Source organism: Leptodactylus fuscus, chromosome 2 (assembly GCF_031893055.1).
Source record: "Leptodactylus fuscus isolate aLepFus1 chromosome 2, aLepFus1.hap2, whole genome shotgun sequence".
NCBI lineage: Eukaryota > Metazoa > Chordata > Amphibia > Anura > Leptodactylidae > Leptodactylus > Leptodactylus fuscus.
In genome coordinates, this window is record NC_134266.1 from 251,367,042 (window position 1) to 251,392,439 (window position 25,398).

The 25,398-nt window shown below is 43.3% G+C and overlaps 1 protein-coding gene across 1 annotated transcript in view; it reads left to right on the top strand.

The window, feature by feature from the left end:
* MIPEP (mitochondrial intermediate peptidase) overlaps nucleotides 1-25,398 on the top strand; it is a 65,649-nt gene that overhangs the window by 2,729 nt on the left and 37,522 nt on the right. The window contains exons 3-11 of the mRNA XM_075266034.1: nucleotides 560-648; nucleotides 2,611-2,697; nucleotides 3,882-3,945; nucleotides 9,779-9,961; nucleotides 10,786-10,942; nucleotides 11,386-11,434; nucleotides 12,521-12,581; nucleotides 13,957-14,009; nucleotides 24,905-25,058. Of these exons, the coding sequence (XP_075122135.1) occupies nucleotides 560-648; nucleotides 2,611-2,697; nucleotides 3,882-3,945; nucleotides 9,779-9,961; nucleotides 10,786-10,942; nucleotides 11,386-11,434; nucleotides 12,521-12,581; nucleotides 13,957-14,009; nucleotides 24,905-25,058 (897 nt within the window). The remainder of the gene's footprint in view (nucleotides 1-559; nucleotides 649-2,610; nucleotides 2,698-3,881; nucleotides 3,946-9,778; nucleotides 9,962-10,785; nucleotides 10,943-11,385; nucleotides 11,435-12,520; nucleotides 12,582-13,956; nucleotides 14,010-24,904; nucleotides 25,059-25,398) is intronic.

Below are 25,398 nucleotides of genomic sequence, written 5' to 3' on the forward strand. Positions count from 1 at the left end.
TACACATTTCTACAGATTCACAGTCTACACCACAAATGTCTTATAGGTGAACGGCTAGAGTTGAGTGAGTACTGTTTGGATCAGCCGATCCGAACAGCACGCACGCATTGAAATGAATGGAAGCACCTGGTACTTCCGCTTTGACGCTGGCCACTTAACCCTCCGCGTGCCAGCTACGTCCATTCATTTCAGTGCGTGCGTTCTGTTCGGATCGGCTGATCCGAACACTACTCGCTCATCTCTAACGCCCATCCTCTAGGGAGAACTCTTTGCAGATTCAGTGTGGCCACTTTTCCCATTGAAATCCATAAAAAGACTTGTACAGCCACCTCACCATTGATTTCAGTAGGAAACATGGCTGCAGGCACCCTGCTTTGAATCCAGTGGATATGTCCTATGTGTGTGAGGTGGGAGAATCCATGAAGATGAGCAGCCCTGTCTTATTTACTGTCCTAGACTTGTGCCTACGGTGATTTGCCATGTACTTATCATGGTGTGTCAGCATCTCATAGCAGATACATATAATCCCGTTATAATAATACTATCTTCTATATTGCAGGCTGATTTTGTAAAGGTCGCCCATCCTGACCCTTCATTCAGAGAAGCAGCTGAAGAAGCTTGCAGGAACATAGGTACCATGGTGGAGAGGTATGTTACCTCTATATAAGCCATGTTCTGCTATCTGTATATGTAGTGTGACTAAAGATTGAATTCCCCATTCTATATCTACATGTATGTGATGTGTTCTTTCAGAGAGCCAATAGCAAAGTGCAGTTCTTGCTCTGGCAGACTTACACTAGGTTCACACCTGTGTTTGGGTTTCCATTCTTAAAAAGCGGAAACCTGTGGACCCCATAGAATATAATGGGGGTCTGCTGGGTTTCCGCCCTAAAAATGCAGAGAGAAATGTTCTGCTTGTGGGACTTTTCTCTCTGCATTTTTCAATCAGAATGATGGGTGGAATGTCCGAACGGGCAATGAGCATAGGTGTGAGTCCAGGCTTAGGCTAGGTTCAAACTAGCGCTTGCTATATGTTTAGGGTTTCCGTCCCCAAACCTGCTTAAAAAATGCAAAGAGAAAAGTCCCTCGAGCAGGACTTTTCTCAGCATTTTTCAAGAGGAAACCCAGGAGACCCCATTATAGTCGATGAGGTCCACAGGTTACAACTTTTTAAGCGGGCTAGTTTTCCCAAAGAACAGAAAGTTGTACACTAGTATGAACCTAGCGTACCTGGACACTTATTGCATTCATTTGTATGGCCTGCCTGCAATGCCACGTTTTCACATCGGAATTAGCCTGGTACAAATTTCCCTGGTCATCAGGGCAACACGGTGGCTCAGTGGTTAGCACTGTAGCCTTGCAGCACTGCAGTCCTGAGTTCAAATCCCGCCAGGAACAACATCTGCAAGGAGTTTGTATGTTCTCCCCGTGTTTGCATGGATTTCCTCCCACACTACAAAAGACGTACTAATAGGGGGAGGGGGGAAATGTACATTGTGATCCCTATCTGGGGGCTCACAATCTACATTATAAAAAAAAAAAAATAAATAAAAATTTCCCTGGTCACCGCTCTTTGTTGGGCCTTCAGGGCCGACTATTTGCAATCCCAAGGCCTTGTTGCATTGTTCGAAAATTTTTCGATGTCCTCTTGCAGCTGGCCATAGGCGGACTGCCTCAGTCCACCGTTTGGTCAACTTATAGACTTACATTATACATAAAAAAAAATCCATCAAGGTCCTGATTTTGAGGAGGTCAGAAAGCTGTCAAAACTGAGTGCTCCATTTACTTCAGTGGGTCTTTAGGGATTGTAATCTCTGGCAGCCTGATAGAAGTGACTAGAGTGCTGGTCACACAAGTGCATTGGTGCTCCATTCACAAGGAGGCTCTTGGGGGGAATTTTGGTCTCTCATCATTCCTAATCAGTGGAGGACCTGCCGTTTGGAACTTCAGAGATCAGAAATGTATCCTCTGTCCTGTGGGTTGGGGATAAGTATCTATAACAGCACAACCTAATTCAAGTCATCAAGAAGGGGAGACAGATCACAAGAAGTAATAGGTATAGATGACAAGGAACAATACAAGACCGTATTTCTGCCCACAATGTAAAATAGGGATTCAAGAGTCCACTTGTTTTTTTTCCAAATGTCAATATCTCAAGCCCTCTACACGTAGGCCATGATGTACACAATTATACCAATGCTGTCGATAGGATGAATGGTCATATTGATGCGCAGTAAAATATGTTGTGTATTTTACAGTGGAAAGTTGTTCTATCTTGGCACTGATGTAGTGGAACATTTGGTTTATACCTTCATTTGTTATGTGCCAATTAAGTATGTTTGTAATGTTGTATACATGTGTAAGAGTTTTAACCTTCACATATTATTATTATTATTATAATATATATATATATATATATATATATATATATATATATATATATATATATATATATATATATATATATATATATATATCCGTGTATCAGGTGTAATACTGCAGCTTTCCCTAGGCTGATGCCTTCCAGGGTGATCCTCTCCATTACCTGCAGTGTTATCAGGCTTTCTGTTCTGTGTTATTCTTATAGTTATAGGCTGATCTGTTTTATAGGTTAAATACTAATGTTGAATTGTGTGAAAGTCTAAGAAAACTTCTGGACAACAAATCTGTCATCGATTCTCTGGACCCAGAAACCAGGTAAGCAATTATTTTTTGTAACATGTTAGTAGATTGTGCCGGGCAATTAATCGAAAAATTACCGAAACGGAATATCAACCAGAATAATCTGATTTTGTTCGCGTAGATTATTTTGGTTCAATGATTGCAATAGTCAGGCGGTTCTACGTACAGTTTCTTTCGGACTGAATATTTCCAAACCAGAACTTCTATTATTATACTCTGGGTTCTCTTCATTTCCCTGAGTATAATAAGCTGTGGCCCAGGGAAGGTGATCCAACATAAGGAGACCCCAGAGTATTATGGCAGTGCCGTGTTCGGTTCGGATGAAACCTCCGTGTGAGCTTCACCAGAAGAATCTTGCTTTGTTCATTCAAGACATACTCCTAATATAAAAGGGTCATGACATAAATAATTGCCATTAATAGCAATTGAGATAAAATGCCCTATTAATTGCGATTGAGGTCATAATTAGAGATGAGCGAGTACTGTTCGGATCAGCTGATCCGAACAGCACGCTCCATAGAAATGAATGGATGCACCTGGTACTTCCGCTTTGACGGTGGCCGGCCGCTTAACCCCCCGCGTGCCGGCTACGTCCATTCATTTCGGCTGATCCGAACAGTACTCGCTCATCTCTACTCATAATCGTCCCCAAATCTAGTGGCATATACACACACTGCTGTGGACTGATAAAGATGGCCCAGCTTGGTTTTAGGATAATCCACATTACCACGTCCTGTTAGACTTACCATTGACCAGAGTGGGCAGTTATTGCAAAGAGTAAATCTTACCCTGCCCATTTGCTAGCATGTATTACATGGCTACCTATAGCATTCAAAGGGGCCAGGCTATAGCATTGCTGCAGAGTATGTATTTGTTATCCATAATCGCGTCATAATAATACATTTTATTTATACAGCGCCAACATATTCTGCAGCACTTTACAAATTACAGATAAAAAGATACATTACAGAGTCAATTCACATTTTGGGTCTGAGGGCCCTCCTTGCAAGAGCTTACAATCTGCAATCTATGACGTATAAGGGGTGACGTCATTGATTTCGGAGGGCCCTCCGTTCCTGTTCCTCCATTATTAGGTGTGGTTCCTCTATACCTGCCATATACTTTGTAAATGCCATAACCATAAGCTGAGGATTCCCCTTTAGTCCTGGTTCCATGTAATGACTCTCTTTCCTTTACAGACGGGTGGCTGAATTGTTCTTAATGGATTTTGAAATCAGTGGAATCCACATGAATGAGGAGAAGGTTAGTACATTGTCACGGGGGAGATGCATGTCTGAAGATTGTCTCTTTCTTATGTGCTTAGCAATGTCTGATCTACAAATGTGTCTGCCCTTTAAATGGGCCTGATAGCTAGGTCATCCAGTGATCAGGAGGCTCGAGGACTGGAAGCCCCCCTAATTCTTAATCAGTGTGTGACCGCTGCTCCATTCATTTTTATGGGATGCAGAGGACTGTAATCTCCAGCCGTGCCCATAGAAAGAATGGCGTGAGGGTCATGCAAATGCACTGGCACTCCAATCACAAGGGGTGATTTTCGGTCCTCGCTCCTGATCACTGTAGGATCTGGTGGTTGGGTTCCCAGCTATTAGGCACTGTGCTGTGAATAGAGGATAAGTGTCCATAATAGGAAAATCTTTTTAACCTGAATTTGGTTCAAATCACCAATTTGTTATGAGGCCGAATACATAAAATTTCACTAAATACTAGTAAACATTTTACAAGCTGCAATTCATAACACAACCACTGGGTGGCCGTAGATAGGCACATATAGGATACTAGCTTTTACCCGCGACTTCGTCTGCGGTGATTTGAGAATTGGGCGGACACAGACGTGTGAAACTGTAAAAGTGCTTTAAAAAGTTTGGTGGGCTAGCAAATGTGATGTGTTATATTGTGTATGTTGTGATACAGACAATGTGATGTGTTATACAGCCTGTGTACAGGAGTATATATGTATCAGGTACTGTATATAGCAATGATAGGTAATACATGTAATTATATAGTATATACAGCCTGTGTACAGGAGTATATATGTATCAGGTACTGTATATAGCAGTGATAGGTAGTACATGTAATTATATAGTATATACAGTCTGTGTACAGGGGTATATATGTATCAGGTACTGTATATAGCAGTGATAGGAGATACAGCACTGTATATAGCAGTGATAGGAGATACATGTAATTATATAGTATATACAGCCTGTGTACAGGAGTATATATGTATCGGGCACTGTATATAGCAGTGATAGGTAATACATGTAATTATACTGTATAGTATATACAGCCTGTGTACAGGAGTATATATGTATCAGGTACTGTATATAGCAGTGATAGGAGATTTTTAAAATGTGATGTGTTATATAGTGGAAACTATATGTAAATGTGAGTGAGTAGAGTGAGGGCTACTCCTGAGGTGACAGTAAGGAGTGTGCAGGCAGGTTGAGGCAGGAAATGCCAGGCAGTGTGTATGAGTCTATAGCTGGGGCTAGGAGTCCTGCTTTTGTGAGTCTCCTGCTAGGAAGCCATGTTGTTTAGTGGCACCAAAAGTAGCCTATGACTCAATCCTAAGGGAAAACTATGTTTGTGGAAAATTGCACGCAAATCCGTCCAGGCGTTTTAGCGTGATTGAGGTACAAACATACAAACTCACAAACATCCAAACACACAAACTTTCACATTTATAATATTAGTAGGATCACTTCAAAAACAGTTTTGTCTTTAAAAAGCTGCAGCAACTATCCCATGGCGTATTTTCTGGACAGGACCAACCATGAGAACAGGATCTGGGCCTTTTCCTGTGAGCTAAAGAGATCACGCACATACTGTATTTAGAGTATATGGATGTCATAAAAGGGGTCCTCTACTTGGGACTGTCGCCCAAAGTACAGAACTGCTGTAAATAGCACATTGATCATATAGATATCGTGTTTATACCAGTAATACCGTAAATGTATGGCCTTTGATAACAACTGGTCACTAGATATTCCAGCTGCTGCTGGACCACTGGGGAAGAAAAAACAAAGGTTATAGTGAGTTCCATCTGCTTCTTTAGTCAAGCATAAAAGGTTCAGCTTTTCTTAAAGTTTTCTCTAACCACTTCCGGACCGCCCATAGACTATTTACGTCCAGAGAGCGGTTGCCTTGTTCTGACAGGACATGCTGGTACGAGATCGTGCAGCTGCTGATACTGGGTGCTGGCTGTAACTTCCACTGGAGCTCCCAGAGAGAAGGCAGGGAAGGTTTATTACCTTCCCTGCCTTTTCAATCGCTGTGTATACAGTGCTCAATGAACACTGTATACTCGGCTATGGGGGCCGCCCTTACTAGAGCATCTAGAGCATCTTACTAGAGCTGCTGGGTCCTACAGGAGGCAGGTCAGCTCTATAAGGTGTATATACTACCGTGCAGGAGGCTATATTCCTGCTGCTACTGGGGCTAAATGGACCAGTTCCCGTTGCATCAGATGTCCCCAAAGGTCTTTTATGACCTTATGGAGACACAATCTGAAAAAAAAAAATTAATAAAAAAAAGTTTAAAAAAGAAATGTAAATAAATAAAATAATACGCCTATATAACGCCGTTATTAAAGGTTAAAGCCCCACCTTCGACGACACCATCCTACTAATATTATAAATGTGAAAGTTTGTGAGTTTGGATGTTTGTTCCTCAATCACGCTAAAACGCCTGGACGGATTTGCGTGCAATTTTCCACAAACATAGTTTTCCCTTAGGATTGAGTCACAGGCTACTTTTGGTGCCACTAAACAACATGGCTTCCTAGCAGGAGACTCACAAAAGCAGGACTCCTAGCCCCAGCTATAGACTCACACACACTGCCTGGCATTTCCTGCCTCAACCTGCCTGCACACTCCTTACTGTCACCTCAGGAGTAGCCCTCACTCTACTCACTCACATTTACATATAGCTTTCCACTATACATACACAATACAACACATCACATTGTAATTACATGTATCTCCTATCACTGCTATATACAGTGCCTGATACATATATACTCCTGTACACAGGCTGTATATACTATATATTACATGTATCTCCTATCACTGCTATATACAGTACCTGATACATATATACTCCTGTACACAGACTGTATATACTATATATTACATATATCTCCTATCACTGCTATATATAGAGCCTGATACATATATACTCCTGTACACAGACTGTATATACTATATAATTACATGTATTACCTATCACTGCTATATACAGTACCTGATACATATATACTGCTGTACACAGACTGTATATACTATATAATTACATGTATCTCCTATCACTGCTATATACAGTACCTGATACATATATACTCCTGTACACAGACTGTATATACTATATAATTACATGTATCTCCTATCACTGCTATATACAGTGCCTGATACATATATACTCCTGTACACAGACTGTATCCTATTAATATTATAAATGTGAAAGTTTGTGGGTTTGTGAGTTTGGATGTTCGGATGTTTGTTTCTCAATCACGGAAAAACCGCTCCACCGATTTGGCTGAAATTTTCCACAAACATAGTTAATACACCCGATTGCGCAATAGGCTACTTTTCGTCACAATAGCGCACATACGTTTGTGGCAGGACCCCCACAAAACCCAAACTCACACCACCATCTCTGCAATCTCACACACTTTGGACCATAGCAAGCCACAAAATTCATATTGCCCTCTACAGCCCCGCCCCTAACACCACACAATCACATATACATATACTTTACCACTTTGCCCCTCACCTTAACGATACTCCAGGAGGCTCTCTTTAACGCTCCGGAGCAGCCATATTTGCCGACCCCCACCGCTCTGACAATCCGCAACACCGCCCACCCATGTCAATACCCCTAGGCGGTCTAATAAATGCAAAAACAAAAGTTTAAAAAAGTAAAAAAAAAAATAAAAACCAATAAAAAGGATTAAAAATTCAAATCACCCCCCTTTCCCTAGAACACATATAAAAATAGTTAAAAACTGTGAAACACATACATGTTAGGTATCCCTGTGTCCGAAATCGCCCGCTCTACAAAGCTATACAAATATTTTTCCTGTTCGGTAAACGCCATAGCGGGAAAAATGGTCAAAAGTGCCAAACCGCCGTTTTTTCACTGTTTTGATTCTGATAAAAATTTGAATAAAAAGTGATCAAAGCAATAACATTTCCCGAAAATGGTAAAACTACAAAGTACACCCGGTCCCTCAAAAAAAGATGCCCTATGCATCCCCGTACACGCACGTATAAAAAAGTTACGGATGTCGGAATATGGCGACTTTTCAAAAAAAAATTTTTAACACAGTTTTGGATTTTTTTTAAGGGGTCAAAATGTAAATAAAACCATATAAATTTGGTATCCCCGGAATCATAACGAAACACAGAATACAGGGGACATGTCATTTTGGTTGCACAGTGAACGCTGTAAAATCAAAGCCCGTAAGAAAGTCGCAGAAATGCATTTTTTCTTCAAATCCATCCCATTCAGAATTTTTTCCCTGCTTCCCAGTACATTATATAGAATAAATAATGGCGGCATCATGAAGAAAAATTTGTCCCGCAAAAACTAAGACCTCATATGGCTCTGGGCGCAGAGAAATAAAAAAAGTTATGGGGTTTAGAAGGAGGGGAGTCAAAAACGAAAAACGAAAATCCAAAAATGCCATCGGCGGGAAAGGGTTAACTTCAAATACTTCTGTCCCAAAGTCACTATGTAAAGTTTCTCACAACACCGTATATATAGCAGCTCAAATACAAAGTAACTTCAACACAAAAGTCTCATGTATTCTCTGAATTATAGCAAAAACAAGATACAAAGTTACATTTCATATCCCATCCCTTATACACAGTACGAAAACCTTACCCGCGCCTGTATATACCCACTGCTACAATCACCGCAGACGAAGTCGCGGGACCAGCTAGTATACTATATATTACATGTATCTCCTATCACTGCTATATACAGTGCCTGATACATATATACTCCTGTACACAGGCTGTATATACTATATATTACATGTATCTCCTATCACTGCTATATACAGTACCTGATACATATATACTCCTGTACACAGGCTGTATATACTATATAATTACATGTATTACCTATCACTGCTATATACAGTACCTGATACATATATACTCCTGTACACAGGCTGTATATACTATATAATTACATGTATCTCCTATCACTGCTATATACAGTGCCTGATACATATATACTCCTGTACACAGGCTGTATATACTATATATTACATGGATCTCCTATCACTGCTATATACAGTACCTGATACATATATACTCCTGTACACAGGCTGTATATACTATATATTACATGTATCTCCTATCACTGCTATATACAGTACCTGATACATATATACTCCTGTACACAGGCTGTATATACTATATATTACATGGATCTCCTATCACTGCTATATACAGTACCTGATACATATATACTCCTGTACACAGGCTGTATATACTATATATTACATGTATCTCCTATCACTGCTATATACAGTACCTGATACATATATACTCCTGTACACAGGCTGTATAACACATCACATTGTCTGTATCACAACATACACAATATAACACATCAAATCACATTTGCTAGCCCACCAAACTTTTTAAAGCACTTTTACAGTTTCACACGTCTGTGTCCGCCCAATACTCAACTCACCGCAGACGAAGTCGCGGGTAAAAGCTAGTACAAAATAAAAATTACCATAACTGAGAGGAAAAACTATTGTATAAAGTTTTTCAGTAACACTTTGTGTTCTTATATACCTCTAGAAATATGTGGTATATAATGCCGCCAGTGTTTGCTCTGGTGCCGGAGATATCAGATGTCATGGCTGGGCTGTGAGGAACGCCCCCCCTGACAATACAAGGCACTCCCCACAGGGCCGCCCTTCTGACAGTGGATGGCAGAGCTGACAGTGCGGTGAATTCAGCGTTGTCAACTCCTAATTCTGTATAACCCCCTGTGGCTTTGTTTGGGAGTATAAAATTTTGTCTGAAGTCTAATTTGTTACCTTCTTTTCTTGCAGCGTCAGAAGGCCGTCAACCTGAATGTTGAGATCTCCGATCTAAGTAGCGACTTCTTGATGGGATCCAGTATGCCTAATAGGATAGATATCAGTGTTATACCAGAACATATCCGCTCTCATTTCTCCTGGGATGGGAAATACATACAGATCAATGGCTTACATGCAGACTCTCCGGATGATCTCGTAAGTGATTTGTAGGGTTATGGATTTCTATTCCCAATATAGATGCAGCCATTGTTTTGCACAGTGCATGTGTATGAAGCGTTTTATTTCAGTACATTTTAAAGTCAACCTATCTTCGGGACACGTTCCTTTTTAAATATGTAGAATACCCTAAAGTTTACTTATGTCGTGCTTACTAAACCTACTGACCGTTTAGGGGCAGCTGCAGATGTGACGTCCATTATAAGCCATTTTGGCTCTGGTAAATAGCTGATGCTGTGTTCACAATTGCACCGCTATGTCCATTGAAGGACCAGAACAATGGACCCAGGTCAGCTCTACAATAGCCCCGTCCCAATGACAAAACCGCGTGTCCAGTGTCTAATGTGTCCAGTCCTGAACCAGGAAAAATAGCCCGGTCTTGAAGTGGTTAAGCTGGTCTGTACACATTAGGTTATTGTCAACCAATTGCATTGATTTTAAAGGGTTTGGCCTTTGAGGACCTTGTGCCCCCCATGTCAGTGGAGAAATGATCAGGAATTGGTTTTCATCTGCAGGATCCTTTTTTTCAGGGCATGGGCTATCCCAGAGGAGTCTATCAGCGACCCCCTCCCCTCTCCCATTCATAGCACTGAGTGCATGTGTATGGGGAGATTGGTTGAGATAGCTGTCTGCCCAACAATCATTTGTCCAAAGTGTATGGCCACCATTAGCCTCACGATTTTTACTGGAAACAGAACGGTGAATGACCCTTCAATGAGAGATGTTGCGATTTCTGCATTGTACACGTGATGTTATATGATTCCTGTCCATCCATAGATTATTATGTTTTATGTGTTATTTAGGTTCGGGAAGCCGCTTACAAGATCTTCCTTTACCCGAACAGCAGCCAGATAAAGCGCTTGGATGATTTGCTCAGTAATAGAAATGCATTAGCTCAGCTGGTTGGATATCCAACATTTGCACACAGAGCATTGCTTGGGACCATGGTCAAAACACCAGGTAAAATGTTTGGTTAGAAAGTGATGACAATGAGAATCATCTAGCTCAGCAAACTGTCTGCCCGAAACCCTTCTAGCTCCCTCCTGTGCAGTAGCGTTTTGTGTCAGGATGCAGCCGGATCAACTGATCTGTACGGGTTCCACAGATAATGCAGATAATATATGGACCCATTCATTTCTGAATACACACATCTATAGTTGTGTGTGTTTTTTTTTTTTCTATATATAAAGCAGAGTCTGGGTGATAACATTCTGCAAATTACATAGAGGGTCGTATTCTTGCACAAAGTAGTCCATATGAGTCTATAGACATGCAAGTTAAGGAGCTGGATTACTGTTTTAAGATCTATGTAATAAGAAATGAAGTGTTTGTGATGTTACACGACGCTTTGTATGGTCATATTTTCGTGGATTTTCTGACTCTCCGTCTAATGTTGTTGACAGAGAATGTGATGTTGTTTCTTGAAAAGTTATCCAACAAACTTCGAGAACGGTAAGTCACCTCCCTCATTGTAGGTCATCATCGCCCAGTCCTAAGATAACCTATACAACTGTTTTATGTCACTAAGGGGCCTTAGATTACATATGTACAACAGCTTATGTAAGTGTTGCGTGTGTGTATCCATCTTCTATTACATTGGGGCAAAAATCTCTACGTCGCTTTGTTTATGTCTTCAAGGATCAGCAGAGCAAGCAGCGAAATAGGCAGAGCGGTCGCTCCTGTTCCTCTCTTTTAGTTATCAGCGGGGTCTCAGATTCCAGACCCCACTGATTCATCCTTCTGACATATCAGTAATGTTGTGTAAGAAGGGATTTTAAATGGTAGCTGATAGAGATGAGCGAGCACTATTCAAAACAGCTGTTTCGAATAGAACGCTCTCATAGAAATGAATGGACTTTGCCGGCAGCCAGCCGCTTAACCCCCTGCTATTCCTACGTTAGTCAGAAAAAAAGGATATCCAATGATAGGATCCCTTTTATTCTTTCCTAGAGATGAGTCTGTTGAGTCTCCTCGGACTCCTCTCTGGTGCTCCCGGCGCCTGCACTGTTTTTCATTGAAGCCGTAGACGTACACCCTGGCTCATGCGCACAGAAGCTGAGGGGTACTCCTATGGCCTCAATGAAGAACTGTGCCGTAGCGGTGAGTACAGTTGTTAGGTGAGTATGAAGGTTCTTTATTTTTAATGAGGCCGCAGATTGTGTTATAACAAGCCAATATGGGACATCGAAGATCCGCACCATAAGGACCTGTGGTGGTTTAGCATTACGAGATTACCCTGACATTATCTTTAAAAGTGACTCTTTACTTTGAAGAGATTCTACACTGTTGTGGTCCAGGGAATAGGGCAACATCCCCCATAGTATAAAGTCTTCATTACTACTCCACTGCCTTTTGTGGTGTGAAGATACAAGTACTGTATATATATATATATATATATATATAACAAAATCCAAACCATTCTGAGAAGCCATGTCATGAGTTATTAGCCCCCAGGTTGCCAGTCTGTGATCTTTCAATCTACATATTGGGCATTGTTTCTTTTTTGAGGACTTTTTTTTTTTTTTTTTTTTTAAACAGAACATTAAAAGACTTTGAGATGATGCTGGCAATGAAAATGAAGCTGAACCCCATGAATCCGGTGAGGAGGGATTTATTCTTCAGTCTTATGTGTATTTTAAGAGTTTGCTGTTTTTTTAAAAAAAAAAAAAGAAAAAAAAAAGTTTGGGTTTTCAGGGTGTAAAATAAAATGTTTGATCACATGTATACATCCCCCATTGTACTATATACTCCACAGTGGCCCCTCCTCACACAGTATTATATGCTCCTCAGTACGCCCCCCTTCCCAAACACATAGTATTATATGCTCCTCAGTATGCCTCCCTTCACATACACACAGATTTGGGAACGAGTCTGGTTCATTCTGAATCAGTTTGCTCATATCTGTTTGTGACCTATTTTTAGGATGGGTCATCATAGACTGTAAGCTTTCGCGAGCAAGGCCCTCGCTGCTACTGTTTGATGTTTATATCTTTGTTACATTGTAATATCTCATTTTGCCCATGTGTCCTCGGATTTGTAAAGTGCTATGGAATATACTGGCGCTATATAATAAAGTTATTATCATCACTATCAGATCAGTGGGGGTCCTACATCGAGCAACTAGTAAGGGCTCGTTCACATCTGCACCCGGGACTCCGTTCTGCAGGTTTCCGTTTCCTGCACAAAACTGGGCAGATGACGGAAACCTGCCGGCATCTTTCAAACCCATTCATTTGAGTAGGTTTGAAAAGTGTCCGGCCGTGAGCGCCGGTGAGCGTGTGAACCCAGTATAACTTCCTGACTCCCTTGTTTACAATGTCAGAACTGCATAGCTCTTTTCTCTGTGTAGTGTCCATGCCATGTTCTTGTATCTCAGGGCTGGTTCACATCTGCACATTGGATTCCGTTCAGGGGTCTGCTTGGGGACCTCCTGAATGGAAACTTAATCTGCATGAAAAAGCGATTACCTTAGGAAACCTGCGGACCCCACAGACTATAATGGGGTCCGTGTGGTTTCCGCACAAAAAATGCAGAAAGAAAAGTGCTGCTTGCATTTTTCATGCAGAGAGGGGAAGGGAATCCCCAAACACATATGTGAACCGGGCCTTAGTTCCCATTCCAGTAAATGGGAGCAAACCTGTCAAAACCCTACACGGGCACTGCAGTAAATCGGAGCTGACTGTTTCTGGCTTTGTGCACTTTGATCGTTCAGGTTGCTGTCGCTCTCATCCATATCTGCCGATGGAGATGTTGGGCCCCCACCGATCTGATATTGATGACTTTTCATATAAGGGACAGGTTTTCAATAGCAAAGTCCAGAAAACCCCCTTTAAATTCCCTTTTTTTTGTACGTTTCATCAATGTTTGTTTTTTGTGTTTGATATTTTTTCCACAACGTCATAAATAATAAAAAAAATTCTATTTCTAATTTGTAGTTTTGTTTGTGATTTTTATTTATTTTTTCTTTCCGTTAGGAATTGATGCCGTGGGACCCTCCTTATTATGCTGGTGTTTTACGGGCAGAAAAGTAAGTTAGTTGTACGGTTGATAATTTGCTTTAGTTCTCTGATTTTATTTTATTTTTTTTCCTAATTATTTATTTTTAAAAATTACAAGTGCCCTGAGCAACATTCTTCCCACTGCAGTTATTACTCTTTGTTGATGAAGTGATGCTGCAGCAAAAATCGCAACAAAAACTCATGTGATCTTGATATGTGAACAGACCCTTGAGCTCCTTATAAAATCACTAGATAGATGGCACTCGGTCAGGAGTCTGCAGCCTATTGCACTCCATCTGTTGGAAAACTACAAGTCCCAGCATGCATCATTCACCTCTCCAGGAGTTCCAAGAACAGACAAGTGAGTGTGCCTTCTGGGAGTTGTAGTTGTGGAACAGTGTAGTGCCAAATATTGCTGATCCCTCAGAGCACTCATACATGGGGCGGCCTACAAGAAAGGTGCAGCTCAGCAGTTATTGGTAATCTCACCATCCTGCTCATTTCCAGGCTACATACGTACTGCACGGCAAACTACTGCAGTCACATACAGTATTCGTGCACGCTAAGAGTATGTTCGCATTGTTTCCTTTGAAACAATTTGTGAGATTTTTCTTCTTCAAAACAGCTCTAAAAGCAGCTTCAAAAACACCTAGAGAAATCCCCACTTACTTTCAATGGGAGTCAATGGATTCTTTTTCAGGTACCTGCAATCTTGCCCTTTATTGAGGCAGAAATAAGTGCTTCATATTCTATTGAAATCAATGGAACATCTCAAAAATGTAACCAACAAAAGCTCTAAATGTGGAGGACCTTTCACTACCTAGCTCTTTGCATCATCTTTTGCTTCACTGTTTCTGACTTGGTTGGAATTTTTTCTCTAGTCCCCACCATTCCCAAGCAATGAGTGCTGTTAGTTTTGGTGCCTGATACGCTATTTAGGCTCTGTACTGTCAGGGGGCTGTGTCAGCCAGGAGCAGACAAGGGGTGTGATTCTGAGCTTTGACATTGGCTGACTCTGATTGGAGCTCTGAGTCACACCCCCTGCCTGACACCGCCCACCTGACATTACAGGGCTTATATAGCACATCAGGCACCAAAACTAAAAGCTCTGGTTGCTCGGGAATGGTGGGGGCTAGAGAGAAAATTCCAACTTCGCTAGGATCAGTGGAGTAGCGCCTATTAACAGATGCTACGAATGGGAATTAGTGGACGTGTTGAAATGTCCTATTTAAATAAAGCTTCAAACAAAACAGAAACGTCTTTTGTGGCTTCTTTTTCAAGCTTATAAAAGTTAAGGATGAGGCCACACGTTACGGAAAAGTTTTTTTTTGTTTGTTTGTTTTTTAGCAGATTTTGGTGCGGATTTTTAATTCAAAGCCAGAAATGTATTTAGCAGAGAGGAGTATAAACTCTTTCTTCATATTTCCCATTTCCTTTAAAGCTTCTTGGCTTGTGTGCAGAAACCTGCAGCAAAAGAAAAAGTAAATTTTCTGCAGCTTGTGAGGCCTCCGATTCTGTATAATCTGTGGTTTCATATCAACTCTAAAATGTATGGACAGGGTTGTATTTCCATATGTAACCGCAGTTACTATTGGCTGCTGTCTCTGGTTATATAATTTGCACCCATATATTTTCCGGACCCTTAGGCCTCATGCACGCAATAGCGTGCGGGTCAGTAAAAATGACACACGGATTGGCATCAGTGTCTTTCACGGTCCCATACACTATAATGAATGGAAGTTTTTCAGATTTCCTAACCATTTGATATCAGATTTTTCTGCTGTTGATCTATCGGCAGGGAGATGTCTGATTAGATTTTCATCTCTTCATTGTACTTGGTTTTGAACAGCAGGGGGCGCCAATAATTCACTGATGGATGCTAGTACAATCTGTTTGAATTAGGATAATGGAAGTATAAGTTTTTAATAAAAATATATTTCTATAAATATATTCTTAATTCGCAGCGCATTCATTCACTAAAACTGGGCTAAAGATTTTGGACACACAGGCCCTGTGGTAACTAAAGGGGTTATTCAGAGAATAATAAAGCTTTATCTTTAGTATACAACCAGGTGTCCCTGTACCCCATTTATCACGCAGCGGGGTGCTGGAAGTCTGTGTCCACTGTAATAAAGACATATATACGTTTTTTTTTTCTTAAGAAGCCCTTATCAACCCTGCTCATCAGAGACTTCATATAGCTAAACGTCCATAATGCAATAGGGAAAACGTGTTATTATACTATTATCATGTCTGTTTGTTTGCAATTTAGAAAAAAAAAATTGCCCTCAATAAAACAAAAAAAATAGGGTCGCCTGAGTGTTGCCCTTGTCTTTGCTTGCCGAAATATCACCATTTTCTGTCAATATGCAGATAAGCTTATTTGGAGCAATGAGGGCCTTGCTAGTGCTCCTAAGAAGTAACCCATCGTTCACATCTGTGTTTGGTATACCGTTCGGGCAGTCTGCATGGGGACCCCCCCTCCGAATGGAATACAGTACACCCTGGCAAGTGGTGTGTGCAGTGAAAGCACACGGATCCCATAGACTATAATAGTGTCCGTGTGCTCTCTGCGCGCTGCCCACACGGAACATGTCGACAGAAAAGAACTTCATGATCTACTTTCCTGTCCTAATGATTCGCGCGGGCAGCGCACGGAAAGCACACGGACCCCATTATAGTCTGTGGGGTCCATATGCTTTTACTGCTCACTGTCTCCATGCGGACTCCCAAAACTGATTACCAAATGCAGAAGTGAACGAGGGGTAAGTCTCCCTCTGCTCTGTGTCACCCTCAATGTCTCCCTCCCCTGACTGATGGGGACAAACAGTATATACCTAATCTGGTCTGGCCCTGAGTTCTGTCGCGCTCACCCCTGCTCGTATTCTTAGCATGTTCGCAGTACATGTGACTAGGGCCAGGCAAGCATCACTGCAGTATGAGCAGCGGTGAGTGTGACAGGCCTGGTAATTAAGAGGTTAACTGTTTTAGACACTCTCTGCACCTTGTCCAAGGGTTTGGGTTTATTGGGGAAAAAAAGGCATATGGGGTGGCTTGTGAAAAAGGGGACATTGAGCGCCAAAAGCTAAAGATACGTCAGACTTATCCATCCAGCGTCATCCACTGTGATAAATCTGGTGTAGATTGTTACTGTCTTGTCTAAATAGTCAGTCGTGAAATCTGCACACACAGCGAGCAATGTTTTTTTTTTTTTTGTTTTTTTTTTTTTCTTTTTTGGTCTGTAGCATTTTTCTGGCTTTTTATGTGGCGATAACAGGTTTTTTTCCCCCAAATTCTTCTTGCCCTAGTTATGTTGTCTCTTTTAGTGTTTTTCTCACAGGCTTGCTAGATGATAAACAGAAGCTTCTGTATGTGACTAAAGCCTTAAAGGGATTCTACCATTAAATTACCTTTTTTTTTTCTAATGAACACGTCGGAATAGCCTTAAGAAAGGCTATTCGTCTCCTACCTTTAGACGTGGTCTCCGCCGCGCCGTTCCGTAGAAATACCGGTTTTAACCGGTATGCAAATGAGCTCTCCGCGGCAATGAGGGCGGACCCCAGCACTGAAAGGCCGATGAGCGCATCCCCATTGCTGCCCAGAGCTCTTTCCTGCGCCGCCTCCTTGTTCTGCAGCAACTCCGCCTCTTCTGGCTTCTCTTGCTCTTGTAGTTCTATACAGGAGCATAGAGAGGCCACACCAAAATGGCCGCCAGCCAGCTCCTGTATTGAACTGCAAGCCATTTTTGGGTAGCCGCTCTTGCAGTTCAATACAGGAGCTGGCCGGCAGCCATTTTGGGGTAGCCGCTCTTGCATTTCAATACAGGAGCTGGCCGGCTGCCATTTTTGGGTAGCCGCTCTTGCAGTTCAATACAGGAGCTGGCCGGCGGCCATTTTGGGGTGGTCTCTCTATGCTCCTGTATAGAACTACAGGAGCCTAAATCTGAAGCCCCACGTTGCAGAAACACTTTTTTTTTTTCTTTTTGTTGCAGTAATTGATGACTAAGGTCATTAATTAAAGATGGTGAGGGGTCTAACACCCGGGCCCCAGCAGACCAATGAATAGGACTGAGCTGCAGTTGGGTCATATGACTGATGAGTGACATCACATGGCCTGAACTTAACACTGGTGTTCCCATATTGTCCCCAGCTTGGTATGACATGATATCGAGCTATAGAAGTAGATAGAGCTTTACATAGATGTTGCAGATTTCCCAGCTTGCATTTATCTGGGTCCTGGGGCAGAATGAGTAACCTGTAATGAGTGGATGAGTCATGGAGAAGTTACCCAGCTCTGAGTCTTCTCCACATGTCATTTTCACTAACTATTCTAGCTTCCAGCCTCTAATCCTGTAAGTGCATGTTGAAGAGAATCTGGAAGCAGACATGCGAGGTCAGCGACAGCCCAACCATCGTGCAGATCCAGTAATTGCTTGGCCTTGGGAAAGCTCAGGGCCATACACACAAATCTGTTACAACTAGTACCAGGTAACCGAAATATCTCGGCGAGGTGCCGGTTTCACCTGTAGGTTATGTAAAAGAGGTTGCTTGTGTTTCACCTCTAACTGCTGTATTACTGAGGGATCCTCACAGTCGTTCTATATAGTTCAGTGTTTTTAAGCATTTTCCAGACTCCTTTGGACCCCTTTTATACGGCAGTACATGGTCGCACTTGTCACAACTCAAATATAAGGGCATCTGAATTGCAACTATTTTTTTTGTCCCTCCATTGTTGGTGAAGGTATGTACTTATAGATGTATGTGACATGTATGAACTCTATATATTTTCTACTTATAGGCGATGTGGTTTATCTCAGGCTCTGCTTGGGTAAGACATTTGGCCACATGCGCAATTTTTTTATTTTTTTTGTTATGCTTTCTTTACCAAAATTTTAAGCTTTGGTACAAAGCTGCATGACGGCGCTTATGAGTGTAAAAGGCTGCGTTGCTAATTGTATGGATGACTTTTACTTTGGGTGTTATTTAACATGTACCTCCAATTATAGAACTATTTTCCTAAATGAATAGTACAGGTGACTATACGAAACTTCGTAGTATGTTGTATTACAGAAATCGTTTTCCTTCTCCTCTTATTAGGCTGCTCTCCTCCTTGTCGGCACTAAGTGTGTTTGTTTACATAGAGTCTCTATCCCGCCCACAGACTATAGAAAGTGCAGGTGGTTGTTTATCGATTTGTTCCCTCATTCTGCGCGGTGGTGGAGTCTTAGGGTACGTTCACATGTGGTTTGGTCAAAATCCTGACCAAAAAGACGGCTCCCATTGAAATCAAATGAAATCGGGTGTTTTTTTCCCGGGAGCCAGCTTGTTCCGGTTCTCGGAAAAAGAAGCGAGGTGCTCATTTTTCAGGTCGTTTCGCCTCGCGATTCAGCCTGAAGACGCTTCCTCCTCCCGACTAGGCCCAGTCATTGGGCCTAATCCTGAGCGGAGTGCGTGACTGGATACCGGTGCAGTGCACAGGCATTCAGTCGCGGCTACCCGTCTTTCGGATTGGAATCTAAGGCGGTCTCTGCCTCAGGTTCCAGTCCAAAAAATCCCCATGTGAACTTAGCCTTATCCTTAAACATGGCAGTGTTAGAAGGGATCCTTGACCCCCAGTGTAGCAGCTGCAGCTATTTGTGTGTGTTTTCCAGCAGCCTCCTCTCTGAAGACTCCTATATATAATGGGATTCAGCTTAATATCTGGAAAAGGAAACCTATCTCTTACAGGGTATCTGTCAGGACGACCGGGGGTTTAGTGTTCCAAATTACCCTGTTTATAAAGCCATCTGTGTCCACAATAAAATAAAGCTTAATATTCTGTCCTTGCATTGGTGTAGTTTTTCATTGAAGCCAGAGGAGGACACCTTGGCTTCAATGCCCATGGCCTGTACCTCTGGCATGTTCATATGTAAGTCCTTGGCTTCAATGAAGAGCAGCACGGGTGCCGGGAGCACCAAAGAGGTAACTATAAAGGTTTTTTGTTTTGTTTTTTAAATGTGGGCATAGATGGATTTTGGACACTAAACATCAGGTCTTTAAGGACTGGTGGGTGTTTTAGAGTCTCAAATCAACCAGACAGATTCCCTTTAAATGAGATATAATACAACGTGTCTTCTATACACCTGTAATGGTCATATATGAAAAGGTTTTTTTTTATAACAGGTATCCCTCAAATGTGTCAGAATAGACTTGCCCTTGTTCCGTGGCCTACTGAACAACACTGGCAATGAGAAATCCCCGAACCTCACCCAGCAGACAAGATGTAGGTTCTCCAAGTCAGATAGTCCATTTCAGGACATGCTCTGGATAGACATTAGACAATGTCACCTGAACTGCTGCCATATAACACTGTGTGGCTCTTATTAAGGGATTAAAGAGGATGTGTCACCAGACATGACCTATATCTATAAGCCAAGTTTCTATGTTAAACTTTTTGTCTTTTATATTTTCCGTGTTACTATATTTAAACTAAGCAATTTTCACTCTAACCTCCTAAGCCAAATAATAGCCTGACACATGCCAATTCTGTAGCGCAGGGATCGGCAACCTTCAGCATTCCAGCTGTTGTAAAACTACAACTCCCAGCATGCATACTTGCTCTGCTGTTCTTGGAACTCCCATAGGAGTAAATAGAGCATGTTGGGAGTTGTAGTTTCATGGGAACTGCCGTGCCAAAGGTTGCTGATCCCTGCTGTAGAGGTTTTCTTTGCAGCAGTCACCTCACTTTCATCACGAGTAAGATCACAATGAAAGATAACACCACTAAGCTATCATTGCATTGAGTGTTGACAGTAGATGATGTCACAGTTTTTATAATACCCCCTCCCTGCACAGAGCATGTCTGGAAAACTCTCTCATATCGTGCAATGAGTCGGCTCCAAATTATTGTTGCCTATGGCTAGAACGGTGCTGTAAAGCATATCACTAAATGCTGTTAAAAGCAGAAGAAAAGATCAGGCAAGATGGCAGCCCCCCATAGTCATGTAAAGAAAAGAGAATTTAAAAAATTACAATTGGAAATTAAAAAAATTTTTAAAAGAAAATTTGGAAAATTTAGGGGCAACCCGGTGGCTAAGTGGTTAGCACTGCAGTCTTGCAACGCTGGAGTCCTGGGTTCGACTCCCGCCAGGAACAACATCTGCAAGGAGTTTGTATGCTTTCCCTGTGTCTGTGTGGATTTCCTCCCATTCTACAAAGACATACTGATAGGAAAAAAAAATTACATTGTGATCCCTATATGGAGCTCACAATCTACAAAAAAAAAATTTGGAAAATTTCTGATTTTATAAAAAAAAAAATAGTTTTGACAAACTCCAAGGGTCTATATATTCCCCAATGAGTCTGGATTCAATAACTTGCGTCTGAGCTGCAATACCAAACCCCGGCTATAGGGTGGCGCTGTTTCCCATGCCAAAATAGACCATTTCTTGATCTCTCCTCGGCCCTTTCATTTTGGGAGCACGGATAGGCCGCAGCCTACACTTCTCCCGCTGTGCGAGGACGCCGGCCCTGCTGGAAAGTGTTAAACAAGCGTGTCATTTCCGTGTTAACGTGTAGAGCAGTGATAATTGAAGTCTTAGTTTCTGCCATAAAATTCATTTCCCAACCTTACATTTTTCTCCCCGCACAGATGTTGCCTGCATTTCATTCTTTGTGCTTTTACATTCGGCCAAACGACTTGGGTAGTGACCCAGATTCTCCCTCCCCCCCTCCCCGTGATATAAAACCATCATTGACTAAATTCATATGCTTTGCCTTTTAAGTTTGCTTGACCCTTTGTGATTGTCGACTTCTGCGCTGACAATATTGGGAGGGGCGAATAGATCTATTTTCCTGGCAGCCGCTGAAAAGAACAAGCTTTGCAAGAAGCAGATGTCAAACATCTTGTGGTTCGCTCTTTTTTTTTTCTCTTTTTGCCAACCAGAAGCTTATGTAACGGGCTGGCTGTAATTTTTATGACAATCGGGGAGATCCTTCTATTACGGGTCCGGAGAGTTGGCCTACCCATGGCAAGTTAATGAAAGGCACATGAGGCACATTAGCTCAGCCAGAGAGAAAAGACTATTGAAGTGACGCGATGGACGGAAGATTCAGCCGAAATGATCACAGTCACAGGGCGGTTAACCCGAAAATGAGAGAAATGACCTGGAAGTTTTCTTTTCATCCTGCAACCTTTGTGCGGTTCCTGACCTATTGTGTCTATATACTGTCTCTGTGGATGTGTTTATAGCCTGTCTGGGTGTGCTCTGCTTGTATACAGTCTGTATGCATTTGCAGTGTATATATACTGTCTCTGTGGATGTGCTTCATGTATTTATTGCATGTCTGGATGTGTTCTGCTTGTATACAGCTTAAATGGATGTGAAATGTGTATATACAGCCTGTGTGGATGGATGATGTGCTTATGTAGCCTCTGTGAATGCACTGTGTGTACACTGCCTGTATGGATCTTCTATCGATGTGCAGTATGTGTATACAGGCCCGGTGTGTATACAGCCTCTTTGAGTGTGCTGTGTGTATATGCTTCTATGCATTTTCTAACTTGTGTATACACAGTCTGATGTGTATATACAATCTTTATGGGTGTGTTGCATGTACAGAATGAAGCTTCTGCAGAGTGTCCTCGGGGGCAGGGCCTAGGTAATAACGCTGTGTTTTCAGCCATCTGACAGAGGAACGTGCTTTCTGTGGCCAGCTTCTAGGGAATGCACTCTGTGTGGGTAACCTCTAGGGGCAGTGCGCTCTGTATGGGCAGCCTCTAGGGGCAGTGCGCTCTGTATGGGCAGCCTCTAGGGGCAGTGCACTCTGTATGGGCATCAGCTAGAGGCAATGGCTTCTGTATTGGCACCTTCTAGGGGCAATGTGCTCTGTATGTGCTCTCTCTAGAGGCAGTGCACTCTGTATGAGCACTCTCTAGGACTAGTCCGCTCTGTATGGGCATCCTCTAGGGACAGTGTACTGTATAGGTAGCCTCTCTAGGGTGTGCTCTGGTTGGCCGGCTTTCAGGTAGTGCTCTCTGTCTCTAGGAGTAGTGCACTATGTATGGGCACCCTCTAGGGGCAGTGCACTATGTATGGGCACCCACTACAGTCAGTGCGCTCTGTATGGGCAGCCTCCAGGGGGGTGTACTCTGTATGGGCACCCTCTAGGGTCAGTGCGCTCTGTATGGGCACCCTCTAGGGTCAGTGCGCTCTGTATGGGCACCCACTAGGGTCAGTGCGCTCTGTATGGGCACCCACTAGGGTCAGTGCGCTCTGTATGGGCAGCTTCTTGGGGCTTCTTACATTTGCACTCTGTGTGGGCAGCCTCTAGGGGCAGTGCGCTCTGTATGGGCAGCCTCTAGGGGCAGTGCGCTCTGTATGGGCAGCCTCTAGGGGCAGTGCGCTCTGTATGGGCAGCCTCTAGGGGCAGTGCGCTCTGTATGGGCAGCCTCTAGGGGCAGTGCGCTCTGTATGGGCACCCTCTAGGGGCAGTGCGCTCTGTATGGGCAACCTCTAGGGGCAGTGCGCTCTGTATGGGCAGCCTCTAGGGGCAGTGCGCTCTGTATGGGCAGCCTCTAGGGGCAGTGCGCTCTGTATGGGCAGCCTCTAGGGGCAGTGCGCTCTGTATGGGCACCCTCTAGGGGCAGTGCGCTCTGTATGGGCACCCTCTAGGGGCAGTGCGCTCTGTATGGGCACCCTCTAGGGGCAGTGCGCTCTGTATGGGCAGCCTCTAGGGGCAGTGCGCTCTGTATGGGCACCCTCTAGGGGCAGTGCGCTCTGTATGGGCAGCCTCTAGGGTCAGTGCGCTCTGTATGGGCACCCACTAGGGTCAGTGCGCTCTGTATGGGCAGCCTCTTGGGGCTTCTTACATTTGCACTCTGTATGGGCACCCGAGTAGTCCGCACTATATGGGCAGCCTCCAGGGGGGTGTACTCTGTATGGGCACCCTCTAGGGTCAGTGCGCTCTGTATGGGCACCCTCTAGGGTCAGTGTGCTCTGTATGGGCACCCTCTAGGGTCAGTGCGCTCTGTATGGGCACCTTGTAGGGGCAGTGCGCTCTGTATGGGCACCCTCTCGGGGCATCTTACATTTGCACTCTGTATGGGCACCCGAGTAGTCCGCACTATATGGGCAGCCTCCAGGGGGGTGTACTCTGTATGGGCACCCTCTAGGGTCAGTGCGCTCTGTATGGGCACCCTCTAGGGTCAGTGTGCTCTGTATGGGCACCCTCTAGGGTCAGTGCGCTCTGTATGGGCACCTTGTAGGGGCAGTGCGCTCTGTATGGGCACCCTCTCGGGGCATCTTACATTTGCACTCTGTATGGGCACCTGAGTAGTCCGCACTCTGTATGGGCAGATTCTAGGAGCAGTGCGCTCTGTTTGACCTGTAGGGTGCGCTCTGTGTGGCCAGCCATGAGGGGGGATGCACTTCATGTGAGCAGTCTGTAGGGTAGGGAAGACTTACTCTGTACAAGCGCCTCTAGGGCAGGGGTAAGAAACATACGGCTCTCCAGCTGTTGCAAATCTACAATTCCCAGCATGCATACTTGCTCTGCTGTTCTTGGAACTCCCATGGAAGTGAATGGAGCATGATGGGAGTTGTAGTTTCATAGCAGCTGGAGAGCCAAAGGTTCCCTACCCCAGGTCTAGGGGGTGTACTGTGAGAGTTATGGGTGCAGCTCATCCATATACATTTGGGGAATGGAAACAACGAGTCCTTGCTCTTTTAGCTGAATTTTAGCTTCTTTCCTAACACTAGGACTACAGTAAGAAATCCTGCTGAAGTCTTTCCATTGTCTTGGCACCACCATCTGCCTGGCATTGCTATGCGGTGGGGCAGAGTATCATTCCTTTGTATTGGCGTGTAGACTGGCGATGAGTGGTTGGCACACTTCTGCTCTTACATTTTGTTAACTTACTGTGTTCCTGTTTATGTCTCCCTTAGGTATAACATAGAGCCCAGCTTGTACTCTCCGTTTTTCTCCCTTGGTGCCTGCATGGAAGGATTAAATTCACTTTTCAACCAACTTCTTGGCATTTCTCTGTATTCTGAGCAGCCAGAGAAGGGAGAGGTGTGGTCAGAAGACGTCAGGAAACTGGTACGTCTTTATGTGGGGAAGGAAAATGTGAACAATTTCCAACTACTCAACCAACTATTAGGGCAAATGGACCGCGTAGAGGGCCTCTCGGGACCCCATCTTCTTACCAGACTACATGCCAGGGCTTACACGGATGCTTATTTCCATGAGACGTGTAGTAGCTATGGAAATAACTGTGTAAGCCATGACTTGTAACTGATGATGGAATGCAAATCAGTGCATTGAGATGATTAAAGGGGTTGTCTCATCAAATACATTCCCTTTAAAAAGGTGTTTGCCGGGATGGTCAGCTTATTGCCTCTTTTCTGGCTGCCATAGACCTGTTTGTTTCGGGGGGGGG